Here is an 18,271-nt window from a genome sequence, read left to right as displayed (position 1 = left end):
CATTCAGCCTTTCCAGCCATTCAACCAGATTGTGGTAGATCTGGTGGTGGTCTTAACCACTCCCCGTTACCCTTGATGGCGTTGTCTATCAAAAATCTAACTGAGGCTTGAATAAGTTTCAAGACCCAGCCTCCACTCTTTTCTGGGAAAAGGAATTCCACACTTAATAACCCTCCATAAGAAAATAATAACCCTCATTTGTGTTAAAAGAAAGACCTCCTGTTAGAATATAGAACATAGAACAGTGCAGCACAGTACAGGCCCTTTGGCCCACAATGTTGTGCCGAACTTTTGCCCTAATCCTAAGGTCTATCTAACCTCCACCCCTACCTTATACTATCATCCATATGCCTATCTAATAGCCGCTTAAATGCCCCTAATGAGGCCAACTCCACTACCCTCTCCGGCAATGCATTCCATGCCCCGACCACGCTGAGTAAAGAACCTACCTCTGACGTCTCCTCTGTATCTACCTCCACTCACTTTAAAACTATGCCCCCTCATAGCTACCTCCACCCTAGGAAAAAGTCTCTGGCTGTCCACTCTATCTATACCTCAGATCATTTTGTACACCTCTCATCCTTCGTCGTTCTAAAGAGAAAAGCCCTAGCGCTCTCAACCTTTCCTCGTAAGACCTTCCCTCCATTCAAGGCAACATCCTGGTAAATCTCCTCTGCACCTTTTCCAACGCTTCCACATCTTTCCTGTACTGAGGTGACCAGAACTGGACACAATACTCTAGATGTGGCCGAACCGGGGTTTTGTATAGCTGGAGCATAACTTCACGGCTCTTGAAATAAATCTCTCTATTAATGAAAGCTAACACACCATATGCCTTCTTAACAACTCTATCCACCTGGGTGGCTGCTTTCAGGGAACTGTGGATATGAACCCCGAGATCTCTCTGCTCCTCCACACTGCCAAGAATCTTTTCATTAACCCTGTATTCTGCTTTCAAGTTTGTCCTTCCAAAATGAATCACCTCACACTTTTCAGGGTTAAACTCCATCTGCCACTTCTCAGCCCAGGTCTGCATCCCATCAATGTCCCTTTGTAACCTAGAACAGCCCTCCGAAGTGTATTGTCCACGAACTTACTAATCCACCCTTCCACTCCTTCATCCAAATCATTTACAAAAATCACAAATAGAAGAGGACCCAGAACAGATCCTTGTGGTACACCACTCGTAACTGAGCACTATGTTGAATATTTTCCGTCCACTGCCACCCTTTGTCTTCTAAGGGTCAGCCAATTCTGACTCCAATCTGCCACATTTCCCCCTATCCCATGCCTCCTTACCTTCTGCATGAGCCCACCATGGGGAACCTTATCAAATGCTTTACTTAAATCCATGTATACCACATCCACTGCTCTACCTTCATCCACGTGTTTGGTCACCTCTTCAAAGAATTAAACTATTCTGTTCTTAAGCTATTTTTCCTTGTTTTAGTCTGCCATATAAGATGAAACATCATCTTCCTGCATTCAATCCAAGCAGACCTATGAAGTTCTTATACTTATTGGAGCACAGAAAAATGAAAAGTGATCTTGTTGAAACACGCAAGACTCTTGCTGGTCTTAGCAGGAAAGATGTTGAGAGGATGTTGGAATTCTGTACCCCAGAGAACAGTGAAGGCTGAGTCAACAGATTTTTGAACTACAGGGGAGTCCAAGGTTATGGGGAGCAGGGAAGTAAGACTGAGGCCAAGATCAGATTAATCATGATCTATTGAACAGTGGAGCAGACTTGTGTAGCAATATGATCCTGATTCTGCTTGAGTTCTTAGTGTTCCGACATACTGCATACAAAAATCTGTTATTTAGCTAAATGTGCACCATACTTTTGAGCAAAACTTTTACATTTTTGTAGTCTGTTCTTGATTCTGTATCTTAACTGTTTAACTGGTTTATGAGCTGACGGATTGTGTAACTTGCTGCAGAGCATTGATACATATAACCAGTTAACATGGATCATAGAACGAGAGAGAATTAGAATTTGCAACAATGCATTCTCCTAATTTTTGTCTCCTTTTGTTCATTCTTATTCATTATGTTCTCTCTCTAAGTGCTTTGCTGTTTTATTCATTCATAGGATGTAGTATTACTGGCTACAGCAGCATTTCTTGCCCATCCCAGCTTGACCTTGAAATTAGTGGTGAGTTGTGTTGCAACATCCACAGTGATGGTGGGGAGGGAGTTCCAGGACTTTACCCAACGAGAGTGAACAAATGGCAATATATTTCCAAGTCAGAATGGCATGGAGTTTGGAGGGGAACTTGCAGATGATGGTGTTCCCATGGATATGCTGCCATTGTCCTTCTGTGGTAGAGGTCACAGATTTGAAAGGAAGGTGCTGTCAAAGGTGGCTTGCGAGTTGCTGTGGTGCACCTTGCATTCTGCTACCACTGTGTCAGGAGTGGAGTAAGTGAATGTTTAAGATGGTGGATTAGGTGCCAATCAAGTCAATTGCTTTGTCCCAGATAGTGTCCAGCTGTTTCATTTAAGCTGTTCACCACTTATAGTGCATGTGTTCATCTGGATCCTCTTTACTCCCAATATTGAATACAGGTGCAATGTAAAAGAAAATCTGAAATTTTTACAATTATTGTTGATATAATTTGCCTAGTACATTCTTTTCAACTTTAAATTATTCATGTTAAATTTCACCACTGTTTAAAAGATGATCGTAAGAAAATTGATAGAGCTGTAGGACTGACCTACCTGGAGTTGAAGCTTTGACCACTTCTTTTAAAGCTAAACATTACAAGCTCAACTGATTTACTGTAAATTGATTGTTAATACGCTCATGGTTGTTAAGCAAGTTCTACCCAAGTGCAGAATCATATGCATCAGTGGATGTTTTGTTTGTGTTTAGCGAGTATAGGCTGGTTGAGTGCAATCTGTACTCTAAGTTATGAGCTACTGAAGAAGCAGGCTGCTTGATTCAATCAGCCAGTTACTGAGAGATACTGTCTACATACCAAGCATTGAACTGACACTGAAATTCATACACGGTCTTGCTCGATTGTGTGGTAGGCAGCACGTCCTTTTAGACTGACAACATCCTGATAGTGGAAAGAAACACATGCGTAGCCAAGACATTAGCATGAAATAGTTTACCTAGCCTGTTTAGATTTTTGAGGTATACCTCAAAATACCTTGAAATAATGAAGTACTTCAAAATTTTGAGTATCTTTATTTTCAGCAATATAGAGTCACCGTTTGAGCTGACGAACAAATTATTCTCGGATTCCCAACTCTATCCTAATATTTCAAATGTAGCTTGTCTCAGTTTTCTTTCTCCATTTCAATTTCTCTCTTTTTCCACTTTGCCTTTAGTTGTAAAGATTAATTGTTCGCAACCCCCTTTTTGGGAATCAGATTGAGACCTTTCTACTCTTTGAATTCCATGATTGGGACTATACTAAACCAGTAAACCATTGTACTACTTGTTGGACTATTCTGGAATTTATTTTGAGTCTCCCAGTAATTTCACCTAGTTGAAAATTCATGTGCCCGTGCAGCATTGGAACCTAAAATGCTGGCAGTTAGATTTATTTATAAACATTTTCAGTGTTTGATATTAGGTTGGTCTTGTGACTTGCAGCTTAGGCATGCGGAATCGGTATCCAGGCAACACCACAGTTCATTGTGTGCCTGGGCTTGTTTCTTTAATGGGCTTGAATTAAATTGTTGCCTAAGATGAGCATCATCTTCCCACAGTCACGCAATCCCTGTAGTGCCAAATACTTCACAAAAACTGATATGAATGTGAAACTTTCTCTAGTCCGTATGGACACTAATACAATAAGAAGTAGGTAAGACCTAGCTATCAGACGTCCAATTTATCCATAAATTCAGCCAAACACCTGGCTTGGATTGCAACCTTAACTCACTCCTGTTTTTTTTTTAACATTCTTACACGGGATGGTGGCAGAGCTAGCTAAGCTAGCCTTTATTGCTTATCCTCAGTTGTCCTTGGGACAGTGATGGTGAAATGCTTTCTTGAACCACTTTGGATATCCTTTATTCTGTATGTAAATTCCCCAAACCACTTGATTAGATTTCAGGTTGAAGCTTCACACTTGTTGAGGAGCCTTGACACTTTATTCGCAAACAAGAGTAAAGTCTTAGCAACTAAATTAGCCATATGCAGATAGCCATAGTTTTAACAGTTTGGCTCATTCTGATCCCCTTTGGTTGGTGCTGATTAGTATAGAACAAGTCGGTGAAAATTATTTCTTAAATGCACATTTTGTTCTTAAAGTTTTTTTATGTATTGCCTTTCATAGTATCCCAAAGTACCGTTGAAGTGGAATCACTGCAATGCAGGCACACAGAGCAACTGACTTTCTCAAAATAGGGTCCCATAAACAACACAGAATTAATGGCCAGATAATCCACACATTTTTTTACTGATGTTAGCTGACTAGAACAGTTTGATCCATTGAAGTTCTGTAAAATGACACAATAGCAATTGTTAGGACTTCACATGTTTGGATAAGGTTGAGATTAACTGGAGTTCTGCGCTCACTGGGTGCAGAGTTTAATCACTAATATGTTTGGAAGATATGTTTTAACATAAAATAGCTGTGAATGGAAGAACTGTTGTGGGTGGTGATAACCGTCTAGATTTACCTTCACTGGGTGTTAACTTCCTTTTTTTAAAAATAGATATTGAATCAGGAAGTCATCTTTTTAATGCTAGTATGTTGCACACTAAACTTACTCGTTTAACAGCTGAATGACAGAAATGCAGTTTAAGTGCTAAATCAGAAGTGGAAAAGACCTGCAACTAGATGTCTCTGTTCTTTGAAAGAATTATATTGTGGTGAAGAGAAAGCAGCTGCTTTCTTACAAAGAAGCTCTATACAGTTTCAACACAGATTGTCATGGCGAGGAAGCATGGATGGTCAAAGTAAGATGTCTAGTCATAACTTGACTTGTCTAAGTTGAATATTTGGTTGCTTCAGGTGGTTTGAATGTCTGGTTCTAACTATCTGGTGCATTGGATCTGTAGTTTCAGTACAGCTCCAGAATCAGTATCTAATGATAGAGAAAAGAATTTCTGTGCAGTACCGTGGTGGGGGCTAGTTTTTTTTGATTAATTCAAGCTTAACTGAATCAAAGCTCCCCCTGAAAATGGAGTACTTGTTTGACTGGTTTTATTATTGCATTAATAAACTCTTGCTTGCTTTATAGATTTATGAATAACCGACCTCCAGCTAATTCCCGATACCAGCCCACTGCATACGAACATGCTGCCAACTGTTACACACATGCCGTAAGTTTTCCAAAACTTCTGTTTTTATGTGGAGTGATAGAGAGGGGAAAGGGAGAATTACGCAAGCACCAATACCTAAGGACATTTTCTGTTGAGGTCACCAAATGCAGTTCTAGTCCCAGTTTAATATTTCATTGAAACACAGCATGTCTGATTTTGTAGCACTACATGAGAACTGTACTGGGGTGTTTCAGCCTACCTACAGTGCCTGGAGTGAGACTTGAACCTACAATTTTCTGACTGACTGCTTTGGATAATGTACCTAATGTTCCACAGTCAAAAATAAATCCATCAAGCCAGTAGGAAAGGTTTGGAGGGATATGGGCCAAACACGGGCAAGTGGGACTAGTTTAGTTTGGGAACATACTCAGCGCGGACTAGTTGAACTGAAGGTTCAGTTTCCATGCTGCATGATTCCATGACTCTATTATGCTTGAGTTTTCAAATTGGGGATGATTGTGTTTTTGCTCAGGATATTGTCCTGACTGGGAGTAGTAAATAACTTCATTGCCGGTATGTATCAGGCGTGACCACTAAACCGCAATCAAACCAGAAAAAGTTCTGACCACTGGCGCGGAAGCAGGAAGACTGTTGGAGATGCAAGACAACAGTTCCTTTTTGATGTTCTTTATAGCTGACTATTGCACTAGTGTCTCCTTTCCTTGGTCAGTGAGAGTATAGTTGTCATGAAAACTAAAGTAAAAGAGATTAAGGGAAAGGGAGCAGGGCTGACAGTTTTACAGACACTGCTTGGTGGAACAATGTTCAGTGTTGTGATGCTACTCAAGCTCTGAACCTGAGCTGAGCAGCAGCTGATGGAAATGTTTAATGGATCTGGGTGGTACTGTGGAGAGAGAAATGCTGACAATTCAGGTCAATTGCTTCTCAACAGAACTGAAAGATGAGAGATGTTTAACAGAACCAAGGGAAAAGAGACAAACAATAAAAGGGACAAGTGATAGTCAGAGTGCAGGAGTGATTGGATAATTAGCTGATAGTACAAGGCAAGAGATAATAAGGAGAAAGATATAGATTCATCTCATGCTTCTAAGGAATTTGTAAATCGGCAATCCAGAGTAGGGTCAGGACTTCAAGTAGCAAGCTGAAATTTGGGAACCAGCATTCTGAGTTAGTAATGGCAGCCAGAGAGCTCCAGTCGAGTTAGTCATGGAGAAGCAGAAAGAGGCCCTTCGACCCTTCACATCCACACCAATCAAAATCAGCCTCCTAACTATTCTAATCCCACTTTCGAGTAATTGGTCCATGGCTTGTACACCTTGGCAGTACAAGTGCACATCTAAATACTACTACAATGTTATGACGGTTTCTGCCTCCGCCACCCTTGCAGACAGTGAGTTCCAGAATCCTACCACACTCTGGGTGACAAAGATTTTCTTCATGACTCCTTTAACCTTCTGCCCATCACCTTAAATCTGTGCCCCCGATCTTGGACCCTCCATCAAGATGAAATGCTTCTTCCCATCTACCGTATCTATGTCCCTTATTATTTCATACATCTCAATCTCTGCTGCTTTAAGGAAAACAGCCCCAGTTTGCCCAATTTCCCCTCATAACTCTGCAGTCCAGGCAACATCCTGGGAAATCTGCTCTGCAATTTCTCCAGCGCTATCACATCCCTCCTGTACTCTGCAGAACATGGAACAGTACAGCACAAGAACAGGTTCAAAAACAGAAGTTGCTGGAAAAGCTCTGCAGGTCTGGCAGCATCTGTGAAGGAAAAAAGAAGTTAACATTTCAGGTCCAGTGACTCTTCCTCAGAACTCCAGTCCAGGCAACATTCTTCAGTTCTGAGGAAGGGTCACTGGACCTGAAATGTTAACTCTTTCTTCACAGATGCTGCCAGACCTGCTGAGCTTTTCCAGCAACTTCTGTTTTTGTTCCTGATTTACAGCATCTGCAGTTCTTTGGTTTTTACAGGAAAAGGCCCACTATGTCTGTGCCAACCATGATGCTGTTCGAAATTAATTCCACTGCTTGCACATGGTTCAAATCTCTCTATTCACTGCCTGTTCATGTCTGTCTAAAAGCCTCTTAAACATTGCTATTGTATCTGTTTCTGTCACCTCCCCTGGCGGTGTGTTCTAGGCACATGCCACCTTCAGTTTAAAGAAAAAAAATACCTTGCTTCACACATCTCCTTTTAAACTTTCCTCCTCAGTTTAAATGTATGCACCCTAATATTTGACATTTCCATGCTGGGAAAAAGACTCAGATTTTCCACCCTGTCCATGCCTGTCATAATTTTACATACTACTTTCAGTTGCCCTTCAGCTGCCAAAGCTCTAGCGAAACTATCCAACCTCTCCTTACAGTTAATACACTCCATTTCAGGCCTGGTAAATCTCTTTTGCACCTTCTCTAAAACTGGTTCATCCAGTGTGTGGCGACCAAAACTGCGCACAATACTCAAAGTGGCCTAACTATACAAATGCAATGTGACTTACCAACTTTTATACTCTGTGCCTTGACCAATGAAGGCAAGCATGCTGTATGCCTCCTTTGCCCCCTTATCCACTTATGTTGCCACTTTCAAGGATCTATGGACTTACACCCAAGATTGTTCCACATTTCAGTGCTCCTAAAGATCCTGCCATTTACTGTATGCATTCCTCCTGCATTTGACCTCCCAAAATGCATCACCTCATGCTATGACCTCACACTTGTCCAGATTAAACTCCATCTGCCATTTCTTATCCAACTTTCCAGCTGATCTATATCCTGCTGTATCTGTCCTCACCATCCACAACTCCACCTTGTTTCATGTCGCCTATTAACCTACTAATCAGACAATCTACATTTTCAGCCAAATCATTTACATATATTACAAACAGCAGGAGTCCCAGCACTCATCCCTGCGGAATACCACTGGTCACAGATCACCAGTCAGAAAAGCACCCCTCCACCCTGTCTTCTATGACCAAGCCAATTTTTGTATCCAACTCACCATGGATGCCATGTGACTTAATCTTCTAGACCAGCCTACTATGACGATTCTTGTCAATTCATTTCGTAAAGTTCATAGAGACAACATTCACTGCCCTACCTTTGTTCAAATGTTAACGAAAAGTATATAGTTAGTGGCAGGACCCCGAACAGCATTGATGTAGAGGAGAATCTTGGGATTCTCGTCCATAGCTCCCTGAAAGTGGCCACACAATAGATAGGATGGTAAAGAAGGCATGTGGCATGCATGCCTTTATTGGTTGGGGAATTGAGTACAAGAGTCAGGATGTCATGTTGCAACTTTGTAAGACTTTGGTTAGGTCGCCACATTACAGAAAGAATGTGGAGGCTTTGGAGAGGGTGCCAAAGAGTTTTACCAGGATGCTGTCTGGATTAGAGGGTATGATCTATAACGAGAGGCGAGTAAGACTCTGGTTGTTATCTCGAGTGGTGGAGGCTGAGGGGAGACTTGATAGTCTATAAAATTGGGGATAGGGTTTCCAGAGTTGAAACGTCTAATGCTAGGGGGCATGCATTTAAAGTGAGAGGGGGAAAATTCAAAGTAGATGTGAGGGTCAAGTTTTTTCGTGGTAGGAGTCTGGAACATGCTGCAAGAGATGGTGGAGGAGGCAGATATGATAGTGGTGTTTAAGGGGCTTTTAGATAAACATATGACTATGCAAGGAATGGAGGGATATGGACGGAGGTCAAGCAGAAGGAATAAGTTTAATTTAGTGTCATGTTTACAACGTTGTGAGCTGACAGGCCTATTCCTGGGCTATACTGTTCTATGTTCTATCAATCATCATCTTCACTTCCTCAAAAAACTCAATCAAATTTGAGAAACAATACCTTACTTCATAAAGCCATGCTGGCTGCCTCTAATGAGGTCATTCTTTTTGAAATGCAAACAAATAAGAACTGCAAGCAGTACTCCAGCTGTGGCCTAACCAACGTTTTATATAGTTCTAATGTAATCTCCCTGCTCTTAAACTCTATGCCTCATCAAATAAAGGCAGGTATACTGTGTGCCACCTTAACCACTTTATCCATCTGACCTGAAGCCTTGAGGGACCAGTGGGCGTGCACACCAATGTCCTTCTGATACTCTGTTCTTTTCAGGATCCTACTATTTAACATGTTTTCCCTTGGCCTTGACTGTCCTCCCCAAGTGCATCATCTCACATTTATCCAAACTGAATTCCATTTGCCACTAATCAGCCACCTGACCAGCCCTTCTATAAATTTTGTAACCTAAGGATGTCCTCCTCACTAATTGCCATCCCGATCTTTATCTTCTACAAACTTACTGATCAACTCTCCATATACCAAGGGCCCCCAACACTGACCCCTGTGTCACTAGACACTGACTTGCATCCCTCAACCATCACCCTCTGCTCCCTGAGGTTTTTAAAAGCTATTGCATAAAGTCTCTCCTTTGATTATTCATGGCGAGTATTTGCAGTTCTGTCTATTGAGATGAGCCTAATATGGCCTGCCCCTCTCACCCACACATGATGTACTTCTCAGAAAGGTTCACCAAGGTACCAAGTCCTTCTTACTAACATCAAGCAACTTGTGCCAAAATTGGGAGATCTGTCCTACAGGCTGTTAAGCAACAGCCTGACATACTTGTACTCACGGAATTATAGTTTGCAAACAATAGTTCACCATTAAAATGCCCGCATATGTCCTGTCCCAGCTTGAGTTGGGCTTTACTAGAATACTGCACCAGAGCTAGAACAGAAATGTGAGAGAGAAAGATATGGATTAGAATGGCAAGTGACCAGAAAGTCCGGGATATGCTGAGCAGAGGTGTTTTATAAAGTGGCCACCTAGTCTGCGTTTGGTCTCCCAGAGTCAGAGATTTCATTGAGTGTAGCGGCAATTATAGATTGGAAGAAGTCTGTGTAAATTGCTGCTGCAGTGTTTGGACAGTGAGGAGTGAGGCAGTAAAAGACATACGTTACAGTTCCTTCAGTTGTTAGGGAAGGTGCCTTGTGAGGGGGACAAGGTTTTGGAGTGGTAGAGGAGTGGGCCAAGGTGGTAGGGGAATAGTCCCTATCGACTGCTGATGGGGGAGGAGAGGACAAGATGTGTTTGGTGATATCATGTAGGAGATGAGGAAATGGAAAGAATGATCCTTTTATATGGAAGCTGGTAGCAAAGAAATTTAGGATGAGAGGCATGTTACCACAATTGTGGAAAGGATAGGGAAAGGATGAAGCCAGATGCGTGGGGAAATAAGTTGGACACATTTGGTTTCACTGTCATGGAATATGTCTGCGTGTTTCTGTCCTGCCTCTCAATTTAGATACTCATTGAGTGGAGCTGCCATGTCAGCATTATGCAATCCTTGGTTGTGCAACTAATTAGCTTATCTGCACAGTGTGCTGTGCCACACAGTTCCTCTAACTTTCTGATGTGCAGTCAAGTGTTGGATTTTTGGTGGGTTCCTGTTGTAGTTTCCCATCTCTGAAGTACAGAGAATAGCAGGAGTCTAAGTGTTTGCATATCATGGTGGCTCAGTGGTTAGCACTGCTGCCTCACAGCGCCAGGGACCTGGGTTTGATTCCAACCTCGGGCGACTGTCTGTGTGGAGTTTGCATATTCTCCCCGTGTCTGCGTGGGTTTCCTCCGGGTGCTCTGGTTTCCTCCCACAGTCCAAAGATGTGCAGGCTAGGTGGATTGGTCATGTTAAATTGCCTATAGTGCTCAGGGATGTTTAGGTTAGGTGGGTTAGACGTGGGAAATACAGGGGTAGGGAAATGGATCTGGGTGGGATACTCTTTTGGAGGGGCGGTGTGGACTTGTTGGGCCGAATGGCCTGTTTCCCATTATGTAGGTATTCTATGATGATCTGCCACAGGTTTCCTGGAACGGGAACCTTTAACAAAGAAGCAATAAAATCTTCAAATGTTAAAAAAGCTAGAGCCACTGAATTGAAGTTTTTTTTTTTTTCTGTCCGCAGTTCCTAATTTTTCCAGCAATTGTCGGCAGCACATTACTTCATCGACTGTCGGATGACCGGTGGAAGAAGATCACAGCCTGGATGTATGGCGTGGGTCTGTGTGCACTGTTCATTGTTTCAACTGTCTTCCACATCATTGCATGGAAGAAGAGTCACTTAAGGTAATATGGGGTAGTATTTTCCAACACCCTATTGCAGGGATGGCTTTTGCATAGGGTGGGAGTTTCACAAAGAGAATTCTGCAATATCTGAGCTCTCTCAACCAACATGTCAGAAGGCTTCTTGGTATAATGACAACTCAGCCTGATCCTGTCCTCAACTGATGTTCGCCCTCCAACGAGTCGCGAGTAGTGATCAGTAGGAGGAATTTGTTTAATTTCACCCTTCCTAAACTGGGATGTGGAGATAAATTGGAAGTTCTGTTGCCCTTAAACTGGCATGTACTAAATTAGCACAGAAAAGGCATCGAACCTCCTTCACATTTTTTTATTACAGGTTTAGGTGGTCAATAAAAATTCATGTACCCACGCTCTCCCAGAAGGAAAAAGACATCATTCTTAAATTTGGGGTAAAGGATCCAAGGTCAATGCTACAACATTCAGGACTGAAACAACAATAGTTAAAACCCAGCAACATGGTGCAACACCCACAGCAGTGAGCAGCTTTCTGGTCCAGTAAATGAAACAATTTGCTGTCTACATCACTCTGGGTCAGAGTCCCTTCCTTCTGATGCCCACTCTACAGGAAGGTCTTAACCAGGTCCGACAGCCTGCACAAATTGGTACATTTCCTGCTCCGTACATATGGCATTCCATTAAGACATGCACCTAAGACCCTCTGCATCTGAGTCACCTAGGGAGTGTGAGCAAAGGTAGAGGGGTTCAAGTGAGCCAGCTACCTTTCTACCATGGAGTTTAGCAAACCCTTCTGTTTGTCTGTCAACAGTAATGTATGTATCTACACAGGACAGGAAGAAAGGAGGGCCTGAAGATAGGCATAGTGCTGTTGAACCTGTCAGTTACCTGCAATGCAGGACAGCACACTGGCCTGTTCCTCAAGCAATCCGGAGAACTTCCGTTCAGGGTTGTTGAAACATTCCTTCCCAGCAGACATGTTAGTCGATCTTGGATTAAGTGTTGAGAAGACTTGACCAATGGGCTACCGCTGGGCTTTGCTAGCCCCAACCTTGTTCAACATTTATACCAATATATGTCGAGGCCACGCCCCATGAGTTCATCTATGCTGATGCCATCTGTTGTGTTAGTCATTTATATTTAAAAAAAATGTTCTGGACTAGGTCCTTAACAATGATGTTACAGACTACTGTAGGACTTAGAGGAATTTAACATAAGACACTACAACCATATCCAGTGTATTCCACCTCCAGAATGCCAGTGCCAAAAATAAATGAGCTATCTATGTGGATTGTCAGAGGCTAAAACATGTTCCCAGCCCAACATAACTGGGAGTGGGTCAAGATGATAAGATTTTTTTCTTCAGTTGTCTCCAAAGAACACAGCAACAGTCCAAGCCAGAAGCAAGCTGCTAACCAAATTTGCTGGATCATTATGGGGCACTGCTGCCACAACACTCTGAACCTCAGTGCTCACCCTATCAGATACTGAAGTAGTACGTGCAGCAATGTGCTGAGGACTTGGATTTGAATCCCACCCTGGTAGATGGTGAAATTTGATTTCCATCGAAAACAAATCCAAAATAAATAGCTAGTCTGGCAACCATGTAACCGTTGTCATAAAAATCTTTTTCACTAATGTCTTTAGGGAAGGAAATCTGTTCTTACCTGGTCTGGCCCACATGTCTCTCTGGACCCACTTAAATGTGGTTGACCCTTAACTGCGCTCTGGGTGATTAGGAATGGACAATAATTGCTGGCCTAACCAGCAATGCCCGCATGCAGTGAACAATTTTGTTTTAAAAACTGTCAAATGTGAAAGACATCACACATTTTGTTCATTTTTATGGTGACTATAGATTGAAATGGAAGTTGAACTACTGTAACTGGAGTGCAAGGAAAGTTGTGCAACTTGAAAATAAGTGCATATTGTTGAGCTGTGGAATACAATGTTGCTTTTCAGAAGCAGTAAGAGGGAGAGTTTGAAAATGAACACACCATGAATATTTAGTTTTTTTTCTGATTGGTTGAGCTGCAGTGTTGAAAACCATCCAGAACCTGCAGGCAGAGTGTGGGGCAAGAAAGCTTAAAAGAAAGAACTGACACCAGAAAGTTCACCTGGTCATCTATCTAATCAAAGGACAACCCATCACCCTACAGGCAAGATCAACTCATCATTGTAAAAATCACAACAGCTGAGAAAAAGCTCTTTTCACCTCCATGTAGACAAGCACTTTTCTGTGGATCTGTAGACTTTTGATCTTAGAATTTTGTTTACTCTATGCAATCTTTTCCACTATAGTATTTTTGTTAAAATGTTTTTCTTATGTTTGTCTTAGTGATTTTTTTTGTGATTTTGTTATTTGGCAACATGAAGGGGTAAAGTTTAAATTGTATAAATTAGAAATCCTTTCTTTTCGCAGCTCTTTTTAAAGTTATATGTTACAATAAATATTTTTTCTGTTACTGAAGAGCCCTAATATGAATTACCTTTGTCCCATAGTCACAGTCAGGCAAATGAGTCATTTTGGCAATCTTATCAGATTTCATTCATTTTCTGATGACTTGTGGAATACTAGGGCACGTTTCTCAGTGCACTCTTTCTAGTTAAAAGGCATCAGAAAATTTTGGGGAGATAATAAAACTGCAGATGCTGGAATCCAAGAGGTCGGATCTCTATTTCGCAGAAGCCAAACTCCAAATCTCCAACACCACATTCTACTTCCTCCTTGACCATGGCCCCATCAAGCCACCGTCTCCCATACTGTCCGTGACCTCATCGCTTCCGGTGACCTCCCCTCCACTGCCTCTAACTTTACAGCCCTCCAGCCCCGCACTGCCCGGTTCTGCCTGTTCCCCAAGATCCACAAGCCCAACTACCCCAGCCCGACCCATCATCTCCGCATGCTCCTGCCCCACCGCACTCCTCTCTTCCTACCTCAACTCCATTCTCTCCCCACCTTGGTCCAGGCACTCCTCACCTACGCCCAGGACACAAACCACGCACCCCCCCACCTCTTTAGTAACTCGATCTTTACTATGGACGATCAATCCCTATACACATCCATACCCCACAAGGACGGCCTACCGGCCTCGGTCTTTTCCTCTGCAACAGACCCATCCAGTCTCCCCGCCACCAGTACCCTCCTCCGCCTTGCTGAACTAGTCCTCCCCCTCAATAACCTTTCCTTCAATTCTTCCCACTTTCCCAAATTCCGGGGTTTGCCGTGAGCACTGATATGGGCCCCAGCTATGCCTGCCTGTCTATCAGCTATGTCAAACTGTCCCTCTTCAGCACGTACACCAATACTGTTCCCCAACTCTTCCGACATTACATTGACTGACGGACTGACGGACGCAGTGCTGCATCCTGCACCCAGGCGGAACTGGAGCAGTTCATTGACTTTGCTAACCACTTCCACCCCGCCTTCAATTTCACTTGGTCCTTCTCGGACACCCCACCAACCACCACCGCACCCCCCCCCCCCAACCCCCTTCCCCCGGACATCTTGACCTCTCCGTTTTGATTTCTGTTGACAGTTTACGGACCAACGTTTACTCCCAAAGCTACCTAGAAGACTACACCTGCCACCCAGTAGCCTGTAAAAACTCTGTCCAGTTTTCCCAATTCCTCCATCTCCATAGCATCTGCTCTGACGAGGAGATGTTCCACAAATATCCCAGATTTCTGCCTTTTTCAAACAATGCTCTTTTCACCCCTCTGTCATCCAGACAACCTTCCACCATGCCTCCTCCATTCCACAGCTCTTAACCACCTCCTTCCCTGGCCTGCCATGTTCTTCCAGCCTCCTGTTTGTCTATCTACAGAAAATTTTTGGCGGCTTTATCTAACATTTCTTGAACAAGGACAACATCAAATTGAATGTACAGTCAATGGAGAGGGTAAGGAAAAAAGAATAGATATTAGCTTTCTCTTACTGGAATAAGATGGCATTGCAAACTGTTAAAACCATCCTGCTTTAGATGAATTACCATAACAGGTTTCCAAGACCTGGCAATAGCTGTGTCAATGAAATTGGCAAATCAATTAGAGATGGAATTACCTGCCAGAGTCAACGAGACAGGTAATTTAAATATTGACAAAGCATCTGGGACTGGTGGAAATACAGGGAGAACCGGTTTCAGGATGGTGAGACAACTAAGTTAGCAAGGAGCAGAGAGGCTGACGTTTCGGGCCTCCATCCCCGCCTCTTCGACCTGTTTGTTTCCTCTCCTCTATCCCTCTTCTATCTGCCTCCCACTCTCTCCCTATTTATTTCAGAACCCCCTTCCCCTCCCCCTTTTCTGATGAAGGGTCTAGGCCTGAAACGTCAGCCTCTCTGCTCCTATGATGCTGCTTGGCCTGCTGTGTTCATCCAGTCCTGCACCTTGTTGTCTCGGATTCTCCAGCATCTGCAGTTCCTACTATCTCTGATTCAAAGTTAGCAAGGATTCAGTTAAAGTTGTAGCAGCTTAAAAATTTAGAGAAAGAGATGAAGAAACAGCTTTTCAGAGAGAAAAGTGGAGTTTGGAAAGCTAAGATTAAAATAGCAAAGGAAAAAGGGGCGAGATTAGAAATCCCAGTTTAAAATAAAGTGTCTTTGTTTTAGAAAATGAAGGCTCTGATGGGCAACATCCTAATTGTGGTCTAAAGTTCAGTAAAATTCACATGGGCCATGGAAAAGGTTGCACAGGCAGTCTTTGTCATTTTGCAGTGAGGCCAGTTTTGGAGTACTGTGTACAGTTCTGGTCATCCTGCTATAGGAAGGATATTATTAAATTGGAAAGGATGCCGAAAAGATTTACAAGGATGTTACAGGGACTGGAGGGTTTGAATTATAAGGAGAAGCTGGACAGCCTGGGACTTTTCTCGCTGGAGCGTAGGACATTGAGGGGTGACCTTAGAGGGTTATAAAATCACGAGGGGCATAAACAAGGTGAATAGAAAAGGTCTTTTTTCCTAGGGTAGGGGAGTTCAAAGCTAGAGGGCATAATTTTAAGGTGAAAGGAGAAAGATTTAAAAGGGACCTGAGGGGCATCTTTTTCAGAGTGTGGTTTATATGGGAGTGAACAGCTAGAGGAAGTGGTAGTTGCAAGCACAGTCAGAACATTTAAAAGACATTTTCCAGGTGCATGAATAGGAAAGGTGCTGGAGTCAGAAATCAGTGTGGAGCTGGAGGAACACAAGCCAGGCAGCATCAGAGGAGCAGGAAAGTTGACATTTCAGGTCGGGACCCATCTTCAGAAATGGGGGAGGGGGTAGGGAGCTCTGAAATAAATAGAGAGGAGGGGGTGGGGCTGGGGAAAGTAGGTGGGATGGTGATAGGTGAGTGCAGGTAGGCAGTGGTGGGGATTGGTCAGTGAGGTGGGGGGAGCGGATAGGTGGGAGAGAAGACAGACAGGTTGTGTCAGGTCAAGGAGGCGGGGATGAGAGGGAAGGTTGCCCATGGGATGAGGCTGGGGATGGGAAGATGTTGAAACTAGTAAAGTCCACATTGAGACCATTGGGTTGTAGGATCCCAAGGTGGAAAATGAGGTGCTGCTCCTCCTGTTTCCGGGTGGTGTCGTTGTGACTCTGGAGGAGGCCCAGGATGGACATGTCGCCCAGGGAATGGGAAGGGTAGTTGAAATGGTTAGCGATTGGAAGGTGTCGTTTGTTGCGAACAGAGCGCAGGTGCTGTACAAAGCGGTCTCTGAGCCTCCACTTGGTCTCACCAACGTAGAGGAGGCCACGTTGGGAGAAGCGGATGCAGTGGTCCACATTGACAGATGTGCAGGTGAACCTCTGTCTGTCTAAAGGGATGTGGGACTAGTTTAGTTTGGGAAACCTTGTCAGCATGAACAAGTTGGACCGAAGGGTTTTTCCATGCTGTATGACTCTAACTGGCACTTTCTTATAAAGCAGCAAAAATTATACCCCTTTAAATACTGCAATATCCAAGTATTTATGCTGTAAATAAAATATAACTGCGATGTGCATACCCCCTGCATTACATTTCTATTACTTAGTGTATTTTTACATTGATTTTGGGAGATGTTTTGATGTTTCTACATAGATTTTTTGAGGGACGCTGATATCTTGAAACCTCTCTTGGTCTGGGTTTACTGTGGTTATGAGTATGTCCTAATTAAGCAGCATATTTGGGAAGGCGATGACCTTGTGGATTTATTACTGGACTGTTAATCCAGAGGCCCAAACTAATGTTCTGGAGACCCAGGTTTGAATCTCGCCATGCCAAATGGTGGAATTGGAATTCAATAAACATCTGGAATTAAGAGTCTTAATGACGAGGAATCCATTGTCAAGTGTTGGAAAAACTTTTCTGTGGATCTGGAGTCACATACATGTGCTTGTCTCTTTACCTATGCTCTGGGCAATTAGGGATGGGCACTCAATGCGGACCTAGCCAGCAATGCCCTCATCAGCGAATGAATAATAAAAAAAAATCAGTGGCACACTCCTGGTCCCATTGGTGCTGGTACATATGTTAAAAAGTCTGTCATTTGTCTATCTTAATCATGATTGAGTGTCTGTCTTTTGGGGTTTGAAGGAGTATAGTTCATGTTGTAAATGGTCCAAATCCTATCTTTTCACTGCTATGTTAAAGTTTTGTTACAAGAAATAACTTTTTGTCTGTTACTGAAGGAAATCTGGTGAGAAATGCTTTTGCCCCACATAGCATTCAGTCAGGAAAACTTGTCATTTTTATGATCTCCTTGGATTTTATGTATTTGTATTTTATGGCAACTTGTGGAACTTATCAGTGCACTCTTCCTGGTTGAGCTTTGAGAAAGGTCTCCTGTGTCCTCTCAAACGTGTCTCCCTGCAACAAAAACAAAGTTGCTGGAAAAGCTCAGCAGGTCTGGCAGCATCTGTGAAGAAAAGATCAGAGTTAACGTTTCGGGTCCGGTGACCCTT

At 43.0% G+C, this 18,271-nt stretch overlaps 1 protein-coding gene across 1 annotated transcript; it reads left to right on the top strand.

Moving 5' to 3' along the window:
• Positions 1–4,782: 4,782 nt before the first annotated feature.
• Positions 4,783–13,644, top strand: LOC109918031 (monocyte to macrophage differentiation factor-like). Its single transcript, XM_048610714.1, has 4 exons — positions 4,783–4,918; positions 5,203–5,284; positions 11,220–11,380; positions 13,385–13,644. Exons 1-4 carry the CDS (start codon positions 4,893–4,895, stop codon positions 13,440–13,442), a joined length of 327 nt encoding a protein of 108 aa, XP_048466671.1. The 5' UTR covers positions 4,783–4,892; the 3' UTR covers positions 13,443–13,644.
• Positions 13,645–18,271: the final 4,627 nt, after the last annotated feature.

Source organism: Rhincodon typus, chromosome 23 (assembly GCF_021869965.1).
Source record: "Rhincodon typus isolate 14 chromosome 23, sRhiTyp1.1, whole genome shotgun sequence".
Classification (NCBI taxonomy): domain Eukaryota; kingdom Metazoa; phylum Chordata; class Chondrichthyes; order Orectolobiformes; family Rhincodontidae; genus Rhincodon; species Rhincodon typus.
This window is presented reverse-complemented; position numbering and strand designations above follow the sequence as displayed.

Excerpts from the sequence above, each read along its gene's own strand:
- LOC109918031 (XM_048610714.1), top strand. The coding sequence starts at position 4,893 with ATGGCGAGGAAGCATGGATGGTCAAA. Across the intron at positions 4,919-5,202 it reads AGGAAGCATGGATGGTCAAA|ATTTATGAATAACCGACCTC; the intron begins GTAAGATGTCTA and ends CTTGCTTTATAG. Across the intron at positions 5,285-11,219 it reads CCAACTGTTACACACATGCC|TTCCTAATTTTTCCAGCAAT; the intron begins GTAAGTTTTCCA and ends TTCTGTCCGCAG.